Below are 13,708 nucleotides of genomic sequence, written 5' to 3'. Positions count from 1 at the left end.
TTGCAACTTTTTTCAGGTAGAGAAAGTCCAAGGAAACAAAAAGGCTTAAATAACCCAGCCGGTCAAACCCACACAAAACAGCTCTGCTACTGTTAGTGATGCAGACAGGCATTTTAAAATGCTCACTTTAACATGGAATCACTGAAGTACTGCTCGGAAAAAATATGTAGAGGTAACATAAGAAAGAGAAACTGAGTCAGCAATGTTTATCCTTTCTGATTTCCCTCCCTGGCCCCTGAATGTAGTCTCGGTTACCCAGGGGCTCATTAATTCACTCATCTATTACAAGCTTGCTGGAAGCATGGAGTGATGCCACTTTGGTATGAGCAGATTAATCAAGCGTGGATTGCCAAGCTCCCACTGCACTGCAACGCAATGCCATCTCTTTCTATGCTGTTTCCGTGGTCAGATTCAGCTAAATACTGCCGTTTACCTCCAAGACAACTCATAAATGCAGAGTGATTAGCCATCCCTTGCAGTGCCTTTTACTGGAGTTACTCAAAATTTAATGCACTTAATACAGTTTTATGACTCCTTATGCATCATTAGCACTTTAATACATCAGAATGCAGTTCTTGGTTCTTCACAATATTACCAGAAAGGTCAGAATAGCTTTTTAAAACAATAAAGCATGAGGATGAGCTGGTTTGTCTTTAAATGTGGGAAGGGGGAAGATAAAGAAGGAATAAGAAAGTATAGAACCCACTTCCCCAACACATTCTGCTGCTATACCTCCCATTTAGTTCATTTTAAAAAAAAAGTGCTTTTCCATAGACACACGTCTTGGATGCAATAGCACCAACACAGCCAAGTTCCTATATCCTTTCATCGAGCTTGAGGAAGGACTTGGATGCAGCAAACAGCCATCCTTGCACTGCTATTTATTGCCAAATGTAGCTTTGCTCCCACCACCTGTTATCACACTGTAGGAGCTGTAGCAGAATTGGTCCCCTAACAAATACTCTTCATTTGAGACTGAAAAGGAAAGACTAAGAAAGATGGCATTAACACAGCTGAATGGTTTCACAGGTATGGGTGAAGGGCACTAGCAGTTACGCGACAGGACGCCAGGACAGAAACCATGGTCCTCTCGTCTGTAGCTCCTTTTGCTCACGCAAGCCTGTTAGCTCTGATCTTCCCTCTTTCCCCCTCAACACCACAAGTTACCCTTTATTTTCCTACCCATCAGATGGGCAGGAGGCAATGCACGCTCTGCTCAGATCCCAGCTATGCGGCTGCCAATTAGTCTGCCAGGATACCCACGTGGAGGGGCCTCTCTTGCTTTATCGAGTGCTGTTGCTTTTCCTGCAGCCTTTGTATTATTGGAAGGTTAATTAGGATCTCTGCTCTAGCTGCAGGGACTTCACCAAAAAAAAATCCCGTATCTTTTCAATTTCACCTCTGACAAAATTAAATTGACCTATGGGCTCAGAAGTTGGTAGATAAGGATACAGACTGTTTTGGGGGGTTGTTTTTTTTACTTTAAAAAAAAAAAAAGGAAACGGGTCTAGTGTGATCATATTATCAATCACATAAGCTGAGTTTTGAGTGTGACAACACTACACTATTAACAACACAGATGGTCTCCCGCTTAGCGTCAGCTTCCCTTTTGAGCCATTCAGTGCACCACAAGCAATGCTGGGACACAGTCAGAAGTCATTGCCACGAAGTGCTGACAAAATATTAACCACTAACTGAAACCCAAGACAGATTTTGAACTGCAAATAGTTTTCAGTTCTTCACCACTATCAAATATGACATATCTTGGACACTCCACTCCGATAGTTGCTCTGAGCAATTCATTCTCAGCTCCGGGACAGACCTAAATCTGTGCCTTTTCTCCCCAGGTCCTGGACAAATGCCTCTTCCAGCGGTAGCACAGACCTGCTGGCAAGGAGCATGAATACATCCAGGCCCCAAGACAAGATGTTTTCTCATTCTTATTCCCGCCGAAAGCACAAGAGCTGAACTAATCAGGGCCCCGAGCCCCTGGGTCACAGCCAGGGCACCCGCGCCAGGGACCTCAGCTCTTTCTCACCTGCTGACAGGGACAAAGCAGGGCTGAGGGGTCTGAGCTCATTAAGGCAGAGTTTTCATGGGAAGTTCAGCCCCCATTAAGCTAGAGGGGTTTTTTTTGTTGGTGGTGGTTTTTTTTAACAGTGTGTTAGACTGAGCAATTTTCAACAAGGCTCTTTCTTTCCCCTCCCAACTCACCACCCTGTGGGCGGCTCCAAGGAGAAAGAAAACAAAGACATGGGCATAGAAACAACAGTAAGTTATTAACCAGAACTGCTATTGTGAAAGTTAACATCTCCCATCACCATTCCCCCTTTTGCTAAATATGACAGCAGACCACTGCTGCAGCTGCCTCACCCTATGCAGATGTTCATATTTATACAGGAAAAAAATGATTACTTAATAGCATTCCTTACACTGGGATTCTTTAGCTCTTAATCATTCCTCAGTTTGAGATAGAAACACTAGACTACACATCCCTGCTTGAATTAAGAGAGTCAAACAACATCTGCTATCACACTTGCTAAAGCCAGAAAGAGTCAACATATTTGCAAATGCTAGTAAGACAGACCTATCTTGAATAGTATCATCTTGGGGAAAAGGCTGAACACCTAATTCATCTGTGCTGAATGGCTGCTATCCTGATTTCCAGAGATAAATATTCTCCCTTAATAGATTCATAACAACAGTCATTAGAGACAAAGGTTGACAACCCAAAAAGGGGCGCATTAGAGACACGGTAGTGCCATTCTTCCTGGCCTTGACGTTCTTCAAGTGTTTACAAGGCCAAACGTATAGCAGAATACACCCTTCAAAGCTCTGTGACATAGCATACATCCACCATCAGTCATTTTACAAAGCACCTGGCAGCTTTGAAGCATTGTGAGTCAAGACCAGCCATTTCATCTTCATATGATTACACAAAATTTTATGGGTTGGGTGTTTTTGGTGTTTTGTTTGGATTTTTTTTTTTTAATAAAATAGGAGAATTCTGCCCCAAATAGTTGATGCTGTGTATTTTCAAGTTGTTATACCAGAAGAATAAAGCGAGAAAGCACAACATCTACATTACAAAAAGCCCCATTCTAGAAACTGTGCAACATCCCTTCATCTCTCCCACACCAGCCACTACCACAGCCAAGAGAAAGTCTGTGTTAACAGAGCTGTTGTCTTGTTTTTAAGCATAAAAATTCTTAATTTCAAATTCATGCCAGAGTATTGCACAGCATAAAACAAACAAGAATACCAAGTGGGAATACTGATGGAAAATAGTATTGTGTGAATAACTAACTAATCAGCAAATCCTCCCCTCCCTCAACAATGAAAAGCCAAATATTTACTCAATTGTATATTGCATTCTTTGCTCAAATACTTCATAGCTTGAATTAAAAAAAAATAAATCTTAATTCTCTTTCCTGAGCATCTCACGGAGACCAGAGGGCTCAGCAGAAGGTATTTGCACCATCTGACTGGATTCATCTCAGCAGCAACCTGCAGAAAAGGCAGGAGAAGTGGCTCCTAAATCAGCGGTTTGCACCCTCCAGACAGTCTCCAGGCCAGCAAGAACCTGGGCTCCAGAACCTGTCAGACATCTAAAGTCAGTGTAAGCAATACCTATTTGGATCTTGAAAGCAGGATCCTCTCCCAGCAGGCTCCAGCTGCATCCCGAACGTCAGTCAGTCCAAAGCAGACTGCTTGGCCCATTGGATCAATATTTCATTGAGAAATTACCCGTTAAGTGAGCGCTTGGTTTCATCGTTTCATTACAAAGAGCTCAGCCCTCTTGTCTTTCGATCACAAGAGACTCGAAGCACCTCTTACACCTGGGCAGCCCCGTGTACGGAGCATCCACGCTGACACTTGCTTTTTCCTTTTAACTATAGTTAGTGCTAGCACAGGTAACACTGCATTACATCGCATGCCACCGCACGCCAGTCAGTTTGTACGTGAAAATAGCTATGCATGGAAATGAGCATAGGTTTATATAATGCTAAGGGGAAAATGCAAATTTATACAAATAATTTCAGTCATGCATGAAAAGCAGCAGCCACTGCACACCCATGACAGTTGAGCTTTGCTTTTTTTTTTTAATCCTGTCATTGTTTACACAGAATGGTGTTTCAGACTAAGCCCCCTTACCCTTCCACATGTTAGTCTTTAACATGACAAGAAAATACCAAGAAGGGGGTGGACAGAGGATTCTACTAGCTTTCATGCTGTGCAACCTACCACTCACACAGCTTCAAAGCACAATTTGACTCCATTTGATATAAAGTTTGTTTTTTAAAAACAATTGCTACTAGGTCCCAGAATTATTATTGCAATTTGATGAATAATATTACTGTAAAGCAAAGCCAAGTTCATGCTCCAAGGCAGGGGACAATGACACTCACTCTCCAAGACTGACATATTTAAACATGGCCTCTGAACACAAACCAAGAGCTGCTGACATTTTTGTATGAAATCGTGAAGGTTGTTCTCCAGTGAGAGAACAAGTTTTCTTTACAGATCCACCAAAACCAGACCCTTTCCCCCAATATTATATTCTACTAAGAGTTAATTTTTATACTATCACTCGAAGCAGGTCACTGAGATCTAGCAAACTCCTTCAAAGCAACTCTACACGGAGTATATATTAGCAAGGGAATACTCTTTCCGTTTCACTCTTTAAGCATCTGTTTGGATATTTTGATGTTATTTTTCATGGATTGGGTTGGTAAGTGGAAGAAGGATGAAGAAGAAAAACCTCACACCTTGAAGGAGCATGGCTCCACGTTTCCAGCCAGGCACCTTTATCAAGCCTAGGACACCCTAATGAGAAAGCTCTCTGCTAAGATACAATGATCAGACAGCTGAGTAAAACTATCTTTGACTCCAAGCAAGGAGCACAAATTGAGTTGTTTATATTTTCATACTGGTAATGTAACAGAAGCTTCTTCCAGCCATGCCAGTATCTGACACCTCAGCAGTCTGTCACACATTAGTCATCTCCCTAGCATGTGTCTTTTTATTGTGATGACCCATCACCGTTTCTTCCCTAATTACTTTTGAGATTATCAATATGGCTAATGCGACCAAAATACCACAGTGAAGGCCTGCTGTTTCCTGACCAGATTTGTTTTTCCTCAATGTAACTTTTCCTACCATACATGTTTTTTGCTATTTTCTGGTCAAGAGGTAGATAATGGGGGGAAAAAAAAAAAATGTAGGTTATTTACACTCACGAACTTTATGTAGGTTCCTCTCCATATGCAGAAGAGATGGCTGAACAAGCTACTTGTAATCTTCTTCCCATATAGGTAAGCGGTCCTGCATGATTTCAAATAGCACCAGCCAAACACCCACCATTAACTGGATCAAAGTGCACCTGCTGGTTTTTTCTTTTTTTTTCCCCCTTCATTCACATTTCTCATTGACTCCAACCTTCATTGCAACAGATCAGGAACTGCAGCAGGGAGCAGCGTGCCAGCCACGTATCCAGCGTCAGCCCACGCAGAGGCTTTGCGGGCTGTGCATTTGCCAGCACGTTTCAGGGACGAGCTGGCATTAAGGACAACTTGATTAGTCCATGACAAGCTGGTGAAAGAAGGCAGGCGAGAGCGCCCTGACACTCTTGTCCTGCTGGCTTGCATGCATCTCAGCCTCTCCTGAAGCAGCTCATTTTGGAGGTACGGCTATGGCGAGCTCCGCACCGGCACAGGAGAGCCGTGGGCAGGGTGTCAGGGCACGGGCACAGCGCCTGCGGTGCTGGGACATCGCTCTGGAGAGGGCAGAAAGGCTTCACGGGCAAACAGCTGAGCAGAGAAATCAATACTACAGTCACGCGCCGCCCTGAGCAGTTCTGACATATTTACGGTTTCTGCTCTCCCCTTTTCAGAGGGGGGGTATCGCCTTCCCCCAGATGCCACCATCCTCCCATGCCGTGAGGACCACCGCGGAGGAGGACGTCGACACCGGAGCCTCTCCGCTGGCAGCGGGGACCTTCACCGTGGGCTCAAAACCACCATCTCTCCTCACGCTCCCTACCAACACCCAGCCGCGACGAGGCCCGATCCGGCACCGCCACGCTCTTCAGGACGTGCGGACGTTTGCCGTTCAGCGCTCTTCGGTCGAAGCAGGCGGCTGCGGTCCCGGGCACCCCAGGTCTCCCCAGGCACTGCACCACTAAGCCGCCAGGATGGGGCCAGCGGTGACTTCAAGCTGATGTGCAGGAACAAGATTAGCGTTGGATTTAGGTCGTTCTTATAAAGGACAGCAGCTCAGCCGTTCTGCCTGCCAGCACTTTGATTACTACTGTTCTTTACACTACACGAAGGAAAAAGGCTACCTACTGCAATATTAACGTACCAGTTACAAGGATTTTTACTAAAAAAAACCCCTCACGTACACACCACACCTTCTTCTCCTGTGCTACCGCAAGAGCCGCTGGCAGCAAAACAGCCTCCCAGAGTGCAAGGGGGTTTTATCCTTCTAAGTGGAAATTAAAACAGCAGCTTATCTGGCAAAAAAAGTACAAGAAATTCTCTTTGGTTTAGCATTAGTGAGTTAGTGCTATTGATAGGAATAGTGATGTTTTTCCAACTCAATCAATACCTTATTTTCAAAGGAATACGGTACAAAGAACTTAGATGAAGGCAAATGTATAACAGAATAGTCACACCAGGGTTGGGGGAGCATTTACATCCAGCGTCCGTCTGGCATATATAAAGATAGAGAATGAAAGCACTATTACTAAAGCATAATAATATGTCACAGCCATTAGCAATTCCACAAATGGTCTGTTATCCAAGTATGCAAGAGAGTTACTCCTTATTAAAGGTTATTCTAACTGGAGATAAAACTTGTCAATAATATTGACAATTCTTTATAAAAAGCACTGTTTCCTTTGGCTGCAGAAATCCTGCTACAGGAGCTAAGTCTTCAATGTATAATTCAGAAATCTATTTAAAAAAAAAAAAAAATCTCTGTAGTGTTACAATTGAATTCTGTTTTTCCCCAGTAGCAAAAAAAAAAAATACATGTTTAAGAATAAACCATTACAGCAACTATCCATGCCACCACCTTTGAAGGTGTAGAAGAGAGCAGAAACATTATTTGTTTCAGCATCAAGTCAAGGTTGCATGGAAGCAGGGATTATCTCCATACTCCCTCTAACTAGAAACACACCACTTTACTTATGCAGACTAAGATAAAATATTTGTTTTCATATGAACAAAATATTAACCCAGTTTAGATTTTTATCAAACAAGTTTCCTAAATGTATACCCAGTGTTTCATTGTTTATTATCACAATTCACAAAAAACAACAGTTAGTTCAATAAGCCAGCTACTCCATCCAATCTCTGATCCATGAGACTTGCTTATTCCAGCCATAAAGTCAGAAGATTTATTGCTGCATTTGAGCATCACTTCTTAAGGGGGGCAGGAGAAATACTTGAGTCCCATCCCTCTCACAAGCCCTATAACGATCAGAAATCCTAAGCAATCTACTACAACCGCTTCTGAGGAGCAGGTGAAGTTTTGTTAAGTTGTACAGCATAAGCCATCTTCTCCTTTACCCGCACCACTCTCATCCACATCCAGGTTACTTAACCTGGACAATCCCTCCCAAAATGCTTTGTGCAACTCTGGACTGTACCTAAGAATTAAAAGCAAAACTCCCGTAGCCCGCTTTTCATTTGTGGCAACTGAGTAAGTCACGAACAGGAACCGCAACTGTTTAGATATTCCTTGGTCAAGGGAAATTTCTCAGTCTTTTTCCAGTAAACTAGGAAAAAACCCAATTACTTATTTTCAGAAAAGCCATATACACGAGAAGTTGTATCGCTGTAGTAATGCCACCAAGTTTTCTGGCACTGCAGGGTGACTTGGCATGAAGGAAGTGCGACGGAGAACTGTGCAGGCTGCGGGGAGACTCTGCAAGGCGTGAGCACGCAGGTGCCAAGCCCACACAAGGATGAAAAAGTCTTTTAGCTTTCTAAAAATAAGAGCCTACTAGATAAGAAGCACAGTTAGCCAGACTGCAACACGCTCTGTTTGGTTTTCAACGTTATGAACTGAAGTAACATTTCACTGGGAGGAAATTAATAACCAGTATCTGGATATTTGTAGGGAAACAGCAAGGGGTAGAAGTAGTGTTCATTTTCCCCAAGACACTCAACATTTCCAATGAGCATGACCAGTAAGCACTCTCAGCTTTGCCGATCATAAAGAAAGGAAAAAAAAAAAAAATCTATCTTAAAAGTAGAGTAATGAAGCTCTCTACAGCTTTAAAGTATACATTGAACCAGGACAATAAGATAGCAAATCTTTACACAATGGCCAAAACTAGACAGTGCAAAATATGTTGCTAGACAAGATACAATAACTAGAATGTCTCCTCACTAATAAGCATAGTCTTGAGGTAATATTTTATGGTTTAAGTGTGGAAAAAAGCTATAAAACTTTTCATTTCACACAGCAAGAGGGCTACCACAACTCCACCAACATTCACATTCCGAGATGCAGAAGGTACCATCCAACATGGTCCTTCAGGCCCCAGTTCCCGTGCTGGCTTACCGCATCCTCCTCCCTCCAAACTGCTCTGGCAACAGCATCCTCCATGGAGCACAGACCAGTCCTTCCACTTCGGAACAAAACACCCATCCCTAATTCTCTCTCTGCTTTCCTCCAGAGCACTAAATTACTTCCCTAATAAAAGAAACTCCATGTTCTTTTTAGTTGAGTCATATATATTCTGGATTTTTATAAATTGTAGTTTGCGACACTGTAACAAGATACTGCAAAATTTAATATGCTCTCAAAGCAAAATGTAAAAGCTGCTACAGCCAGAAAAATCTCGTGCCTTGCACATACACTTATGAGGCTCATATAGTATGAACAAAATATGGAATAGAAACAATTTAATGAACAATTAGGTCTTTTTGTTTAAGGCAATGTTAAATATTTACTATAACAAGTTCACTTAAGCATATGCAATTCCAAGGCTGATAGTCTCAAAATAGCTTTACCTGAAAGAAATAGGCATGAAGATGAAAGTCAACCGAAACATATTTTCCATCAGCCCTGAACATGAGAGAAAAGCTCCCTTCATCCTATTTTAGTAGAGTTCAACAGGGCACAGAAACCAATACTGAAATTTTCATGCTTTTCAAAATATTTCACATCAAATACCCTGCTTTTCTTTTCTGACCTCTCCAACTATTAAGTAGATATAGTTTCCTTTCCTCCCTCAAGTCCCTAGAAAGATTTTTTTTTTCTTCCATCCTTGACTGAGAGCTTGGTGATAGTGCCACAAGTGTTTTGACAGCATTATAATCCATATGCTACTTTGCTGCATGCCTGGATACACTACCAAGCTGAGCAATAGGTAAAACAGCTTTCTACTTTTCAAAATTAATTCACTTAAAAAAACCAAAATTAATCCATTTCAAAAGCCAGCTGCGGAGCATTTTCCTATTAAAAAAAGAAAAAAAAAAAGGAAAATCTGTACCAGAAAATAGCATAAATGCAAAAGAAAAAAAATAATCTAAGCAAAATGAACCATTTGTATGGTGGAAAATTCTCATGTGCCACATTTATTTTAATCACTGAGCATCCACAGGATCAAGAACTATAAAGCAAGTCACTCTTCCCTAAAAGCATGTCAAGACCTTATACAACTTTAAAACCTTGATTTTATATCATTTTGTGAACAGACCTAACAACCCTACAATAAGAATTAAAAAGGGAGTTCTTCACCCTGCCTCCAAGAGCATCATTGAAACATTTCACTTCACGCCTGATGCAGTAGATGAGGGGGTTTTGGTGTGGGGTTTTTTGTGGTTTTTTTTTTTTTTTACCGCAGAGGGTTTGTGTGGAAAGAGATTTTGGGCTTAAGCCATCAGGCAAGGAAAGCCTTCACACAGGGCTGGGTCCGGGGCTGTCCCCAGCGAAGGGAGGGTGCAGGTCAGGGGGCTCCAGATGACGCCAGAACTGACTCACCGGCAGCTCCCTAGCACACCACGCACCCCCGTGAGGTGTCTGTGACCCGGCTGATCACCAGCAAGCCCATCTGGAAGCTGAGAATCCCTCGAGCATTTTCTAACTTCTGCTTCGGTGTTCACACGAGAGGCCGCGGGGCCGCAGGAGAGCTCCCCTCGTCCTCCTCCTGCCCTCCTCTGCTCAGCTCCAGCGCGGCTCCAGCCAGCCAGACCTGGCCTGAGCAAGGCACTTGGTGTATGCTGGCTGCTAAGGGACTCACAGGTTTGGAGATAAGCAGGTTCTTGATTACTTTTTTGCTAAACTGGGGATGATCTGTGCAGCGGCTTAAGTCTCAGCAACTTTTCATTGACGCCGTGACTTACCTCAACAAGCTCTTTAAGCACAAGGATAGCAAGATGGAAAGCTATCACAGCTACATAATTCAATACTGAAAGAACAGGATCATTTCTTTCTACAAAATGTTGTGAGAGCATTTTTAGAAAGAAATAGTCTTCATTTGTGGGTTTCCTGTGATACAACAGACTTTCTGTTCCCTCAAGCATCTTTCTCCCCACCTATTCCGTAACAAATTCAATCCTAGTAGCTCGCTTTTTGAAACCCGTAACAGGTTTCTAGACGGGATCTCACTACTGCCTGCCTATGGTGGCATTAATGCTCCCCAAGCTTTAACAGAAATGTTTTCTCAGCTACATCTAAAACCAGAGTTAATTTTTCCATGGCTGCATTATATTTGTGGCTCACAGCACTCCCTGTTCCTCCCTAACATTTCCAACTGCTGTGCTCCCAGCTGATGGCAGAAAGCTCTTGTCACGAGTCCCTAAAAATATAACATTGCTCAGTGGCAATATTAAGTGCCATCATATTTCTGTTACTCCACTTCTTCCTCTAACATATCCCAACCCTCCTAGGTATTAAGAATGCCTCCCAAATTAGCATTACCAAAAATTTTTGGATGCTCAAACCATACTGCTGGACCTTGCCTAGTTTAAACCAGTTACAAAGACATTTCTACTTGTTATTTCCTACTGGGGGAAGGGAGAAAATAAATAAATTTTAAAAAAGCCCCACTTGCTTTAAAAACAACTACTTATGGTAATTTGTCTTTGAATTCATTCATGGTTGCATTGTATTTTATAAATGGGCATATCCCAGCTGTGCGAAATTGTCTTTCTTTTACTGAAAAATGAAGAGGGAGACTTTCTTTAGCTTTTAAATCTGCTTAGTGTTGCTGGAGCAGTTCGGCTAAACCTACTGAATGACCATGAAAGATGAGCCCTGTAGCCGAGCCGCTACCCTGCACGAACCCACCACCTTCAGCCTGTCCTTGAGCAGCGCTCCCCAAGAACACACCTGCACATCTCACTGGGAAACAGAGCAGAAATCGGCAGAAGACAAGTTCTGAAGTCTGTGGGTACTCATCAGGGAAGGCACAGTCTGCCAGCCAACACTGCTTTAAAAATAGTTTTTTGCAGATAGAAGAGTTAGCGATGACTCAAAGTTTAAGTAGCTGAAACCCCAATAGGTCATATTATGCAAATCAAACCCTGTACGCCATCAGCTGGGAGATGGCTCACGAGCCAGGAGTTTTCTACTAAAAGCAGCAAAACTGAAAACATACAATTGCGGTCACTAGTACATGTGAAAAAGCAGAGATTAAAGCACACGTGGCTAATGCTTCAACTTGGAGATCCTAGGGCCACCTCCAGCGCGTGCTCACTGCAGAGGGAAAAGCTTTAGGTACCCCGAGTTCAGATGAAGCTCCTTGGAATGTCAGGTGCGTGTATCCACCCCTTTTATAGGTGACAAAAATATGAACTTCAGCCAGGGTACATTGATCAGTGATATAGATCAGGTCTTTCTCCTGCACAACCAGAAGGAGAGGTACTTCCTGATGCAATAGCAGCGGAGACCTCGCCAGGACCCCATCACCAGGCAGAGGTGCCCACCGTGACAGCCACAGCTGCCTTCAGCTTGGGTCACACACAGCTCAGTCGCCTGCAGTGCGAACGCATGGAACAACGGTCAAACATACGCACTTCAGTGCTTTCAAACTCGTAACGCAGTGAGGAAACGTTTAGCTTCCATGCAATTAAGCCCCGTTATTAAGCTTGCAGGCGATCTAATTTTATGCGTAAAAACCTGACTTCAACAGTTCCTTCTGAATAAACAAAAGTGACATTTAGCCTTTTCCCAACATAATCAGCTCACATCCAGTCATGAACGCTCCAAAAATAAACATTTTAGAGAAAGCGTTAGATCCCACACTAATGATTTTGTTCTTTAATTCCGTAACATTTTTGGGGGTGGAGGGGAAAGGAAGGATGCAGGAAGACTATTTCTGAATAGACATAAGATGTGAATAAAGCAGCATAATTAAAGATGCGATTCCATTAATTTATTCAGTTCTTCCCAGATCCCCCCCCCCCCCTTCCAGGGCAAATAGGGAAGAAAACTCATCTCCCCCGACAGAAAGCTCGGTCATTCGGCTCCCTTCGGCTCCGTTCCCCTCTCCCGTCGGTCGCACCCCGCTGGCCGCGGCCGAGCCGCTGCACCCACCCGCCGAGGCCGAGCCGGGGCTGCTGCCTTTCCCCTTCCACCATTAGGGACCAGGGCCAACGGCGGGTCGGCGGGGCCCGGCCTGCGGGGGAGGGCGCATCCCGGCGGCCGGCAGACAAACGCCCCCCCCCCCCGCCGCCGCCAGGCGGGAGCTGCCCTCCGGGGGATGCTCCGCCAGCCCTCCGGGGGCGGGGGGGGGGGGGGGGACACGGACGCTTCGTCCTTCAAAGTTGCTCCCTCCCCGCGGCTTCTGCCGGCCCGGCGACCCCCTCCAACCTCCTCCCTTCGCCCCCTCCTCGGGGGGAGCAGACATTTTGAAGCAGCGGCTCCCAAACCGCCCGCCGGGCCGCGGCGAGCCGCAGCGGCGCGGGTGCGGGCGAGGCCTCCGCGCCCCTCCCGCTCCCCGCTCCCGTTTCCCCGGCGGCGGCGCCGCTCACCTGCCAGCTCGTCGGGCTCCAGCCCGCTCTCCGCGTCGATACCGCACAGCACGAAGTAGTGGGCGAAGCGGCAGGGTGCCGCGCCGGGCCCGGGGGCGCCGCTCCCGCTCATCCCGCCGGCGGCGGCGGCGGCGGCTCCCTGCGGCAGCGCGGCTCTGCGCGGCGGGGGCGCGCCCGCGGGCCGGTCACGGCGCGCCGCCCCCCATCCCCGGCGGTGGCGCGCAGGCCGCGGCGGGCGGGCGGGCACCGAGCGGCGGCTCCGGCGGGCGCGGGCGGGCACCGAGCGGCGGCCCCGCTGTCAGCTGAGCGGGGCGGGGCGGGCCGGGCCGGCCCCGCCCCCGCGGGGCATTTAAACCCCGGGCGGCCGCGGCGGCGCCTCCCCGGGGTTTGGGGTGCGGGATTGTACGTGTGTGTTGCCCCCCCGCCCAGGGACTCCGCTTTGCCAGGCGGCCCTGTCGCGATAGGTGCCCAAAGCTTGTCCCCCCCTCCCCCGAGGCGTGAGTAGGGCGGGGTGGCCGTTATTTCAGTGGAAAAGGGGACCGGTGCCACCTCCGACCGGGGATGTGTCCGTTCCACAGCCAGGAGGGAGCGCCCGAAGGGCCCCCACCGGAACGGGCCGAGCACCGGGCAGCGCTGGGTGTTTTCTGCGGGAATCCTCCGGGGGGAAAAACGGCTTTTTCGTCTCCCGACCCGAATATCGAAACAACGTCACCACA

At 46.0% G+C, this 13,708-nt stretch overlaps 1 protein-coding gene across 6 annotated transcripts in view; it reads right to left on the bottom strand.

The window, feature by feature from the left end:
- The window catches only part of DENND5B (DENN domain containing 5B), a 119,277-nt gene extending 106,076 nt beyond the window's left edge, over positions 1 to 13,201 (bottom strand). The window contains exon 1 of one of the 6 annotated variants that reach the window (XM_069807605.1): positions 12,993 to 13,201. In XM_069807605.1, the coding sequence (XP_069663706.1) occupies positions 12,993 to 13,104 (112 nt within the window). In that variant the 5' untranslated portion in view covers positions 13,105 to 13,201. Of the gene's footprint in view, positions 1 to 5,240; positions 5,281 to 12,992 lie in introns of those variants that run through there. The other 5 variants (XM_069807607.1, XM_069807608.1, XM_069807610.1 and 2 more) reach the window with 5 other exon arrangements.
- Positions 13,202 to 13,708: the final 507 nt, after the last annotated feature.

The sequence above is a fragment of the Haliaeetus albicilla genome, chromosome 19 (assembly GCF_947461875.1).
Source record: "Haliaeetus albicilla chromosome 19, bHalAlb1.1, whole genome shotgun sequence".
In the NCBI taxonomy this organism is placed as follows: Eukaryota; Metazoa; Chordata; class Aves; order Accipitriformes; family Accipitridae; genus Haliaeetus; species Haliaeetus albicilla.
This window is presented reverse-complemented; position numbering and strand designations above follow the sequence as displayed.